This window comes from Limulus polyphemus, unplaced genomic scaffold (assembly GCF_000517525.1).
Source record: "Limulus polyphemus unplaced genomic scaffold, Limulus_polyphemus-2.1.2 Scaffold1679, whole genome shotgun sequence".
Taxonomy (NCBI): Eukaryota; Metazoa; Arthropoda; class Merostomata; order Xiphosura; family Limulidae; genus Limulus; species Limulus polyphemus.
The window spans coordinates 106,969-110,079 of NW_013667289.1; the positions used below are offsets into that span (position 1 = coordinate 106,969).

Sequence of the window (3,111 nt, forward strand, 5' to 3'; positions counted from 1 at the left end):
ATAGACATAAGACACAGTAAGCAATAGTCTTTAAAATGATAGACATAAGACACAGTAAGTAATAGCCTTTAAAATGATAAACATAAGACACAGTAAGTAATAGCCTTTAAAATGATAAACATAAGACACAGTAAGTAATAGCCTTTAAAATTTTAGACATAAGACACAGTAAGTAATAGCCTTTAAAATTATAAACATAAGACACAGTAAGCAATAGTCTTTAAAGCAATAGACATAAGACACAGTAAGCAATAGTCTCTAAAGCAATAGACATAAGACACAGTAAGCAATAGTCTTTAAAACAATAGACATAAGACACAGTAAGCAATAGTCTTTAAAACAATAGACATAAGACACAGTAAGCAATAATCTTTAAAACAATAGACATAAGACACAGTATGCAATAGTCTTTAAAGCAATAGACATAAGACACAGTATGCAATAGTCTTTAAAGCAATAGACATAAGACACAGTAAGCAATAGTCTTTAAAGCAATAGACATAAGACACAGTAAGCAATAGTCTTTAAAACAATAGACATAAGACACAGTAAGCAATAGTCTTTAAAACAATAGACATAAGACACAGTAAGCAGTAGTCTTTAAAGCAATAGACATAAGACACAGTAAGCAGTAGTCTTTAAAGCAATAGACATAAGACACAGTAAGCATGACACTATTTGTCTTCAGCATCTTCAACCAATACAATGATGGATCTTATAGACATTCTGGAAGATGTTTCAATTAGATAGTCTAGTTATATAAAGTACTCTCATCATTAGAAATAAGAGAATAGCAGACAATTCACTTTGAAACAATACAAATTTAAGACAGGTAAATAACTTTACATAAACTCAACTAAATAACACTTTAAAGATTAGTAATCAATATCACCAATACAATTAATTCTAACAGAACTTTGTATTTGATTATTGTGTAGATAATATCTGATGTTTTAAAATCTTTTTTTCTTCTTCTACATTATAGCTATTTCTGCTCACACAAGCTACTGTAATTTTCCAAATATATTCTGTATTTTTTCACTAAAGATTTATCTAAACATTACGGTGCATATAATACATGGTAACAAATCTAAATGTTTTTTTTACAGCCAGTCCAGACCATCTTTTCCAAGCAACAATGTATAGTTATTAGAAATATTGTTTTGATGGTATGTCGTATTAAATTCTCTCCGTTTCTAAGGCATAAATGAGAAATGTCTTCCATTTTCATTCATTTTCAGTATCTTTGAACAAATGACCAAGAAGCTAACTCTCGTGATTTCTAAAATTTATTTATATGCACAGTTAGAAATGTTTAGAAAAAACAAAACTGGTTATCACTACATTGCATTTGTATATTCAAAACCACAAATCACCATCCTCAATTAGCTAGCACAACTTCCCTACTGTTTCGTCATCACCATGGATGTTGTCTTCATCTTCAGAACTATCAATGGCAATTGTGCAGACAACACTTCTCAAAGCTATGTTCAATCAGTACTTCAAAAGTCTAGGCATTTATTATTTATGGTGATAAGGCAGATTTGACTCTTTGTTCACAAAGAATACAGTATATTTGGGAGTGTATCAAGTTTGGAAAATTACAATATATTTTATCACAATGAAATGATTCACTGGATATCACGTACGTCTTAAAATATGGTCTTGATTAATTTAATACTTTGTGGTAAGAAAAAAATCTCTCTCAAATATTTTGTAAAGTATTGTTATTTTCTTGAACAAAACAGAAGAATAAGGTAAATTAAGTAAAATATAAAGCTTAATACTAAATATAAAGGTAGAAACTTCACAACACACCTGAAAATAAACCCCTCCTTTTACTTTTGCTTCACCATTATCACTATAGTATACAAGGGCATGTTTGGTACGATCAAAGACAAACCACCGTTTCTTCCATATCTTTAAGGCCCCACTTAGCTTCTGCAGATAACCTCGACAGGCCGTAGAAGTTACGTGCACGTGAGGACACAACTCAATCTGATGACCGGCCGTCTCGATGTGAAGCCGCAAATTGAACTCTGACTCACGGACTGGGAGATAGCGAGTCAGGGGACGCTGAGATTTGAGTTTCTCTCTTTTCTTGATTTCCTCATGACTTGGTTCGCAGGAAACATCTATGGAAGACTTTTCATCGTTATGATAAATTTCTGGATCGATTTGTAGGATCTGCTGTAAAAAAACAAAATACCTAGTGAAAATGGGTTCCTCAAATCAAGCTTATAGTAAAACATTGTGGCAACTGATTACGATTGAAAAATTAATGTTTAGATGGATTCTCTCACAAATCCATGCAAAATACCAGAACTTCCTATCACCTGTCCTACAAAACCTAGCATAAAATTGGGACACTTACATGTCACAAACAATCTTGTTGAAACTATTATCAGGAACACTTACATGTCATAAACAATCTTGTTGAAACAATTATCAGGAACACTTACATGTCATAAACAATCTTGTTGAAACAATTATCAGGAACACTTACATGTCATAAACAATCTTGTTGAAACTATTATCAGGAATACTTACATGTCACAAACAATCTTGTTGAAACTATTATCAATTATATCTACAACGTTTAAGACATTTATGGATAGCGTACTGTAAAACAAAATCTCATTTTCAACCCACTGACTGCTGAATTGCCTTATATGGTATGGTCTGCCTCAGGCAGTTGAATGCGAGTGTGTCGTATACGGTGTACAGCTGTGTTTTAGTGAACTAGCATTTTGTAAAATATAGTCACATTTCAATTATTATACATTATATATGTATATAGATTATTGCTATTTAGAAATAATTTCTTAAACTTATTTTTCTTAAAACATAGAACAGTAAATAATAAGTAAAGCAAACAATTATCTCTTCTAGTTACGACCTTTGTACTCACTTGCTGCTTGACGTAGGTTGCTAAGCCTTCTACAGTTTTGCACATGGAAGACATGAAACAAATTAATTCTTTTAAGTTATATATACACCTGTAAAAAAGTTAAGCACCCCCAAGTATTTTTCAGGATTGCTTATTGAAAATAAGGTTTAATTTTCATGATGTTGAGCAATGTTCATAATTTCAAACATAATTAAAAGGAT

General features: G+C 31.4%; 1 protein-coding gene across 1 annotated transcript in view; it reads right to left on the bottom strand.

Annotated features, from left to right (window-relative positions):
• The window catches only part of LOC106464536, a 65,375-nt gene that overhangs the window by 4,385 nt on the left and 57,879 nt on the right, over positions 1–3,111 (bottom strand). Inside the window, exon 16 of the mRNA XM_013924681.2 lies at positions 1,819–2,190. Within this exon, the coding sequence (XP_013780135.2) occupies positions 1,819–2,190 (372 nt within the window). The remainder of the gene's footprint in view (positions 1–1,818; positions 2,191–3,111) is intronic.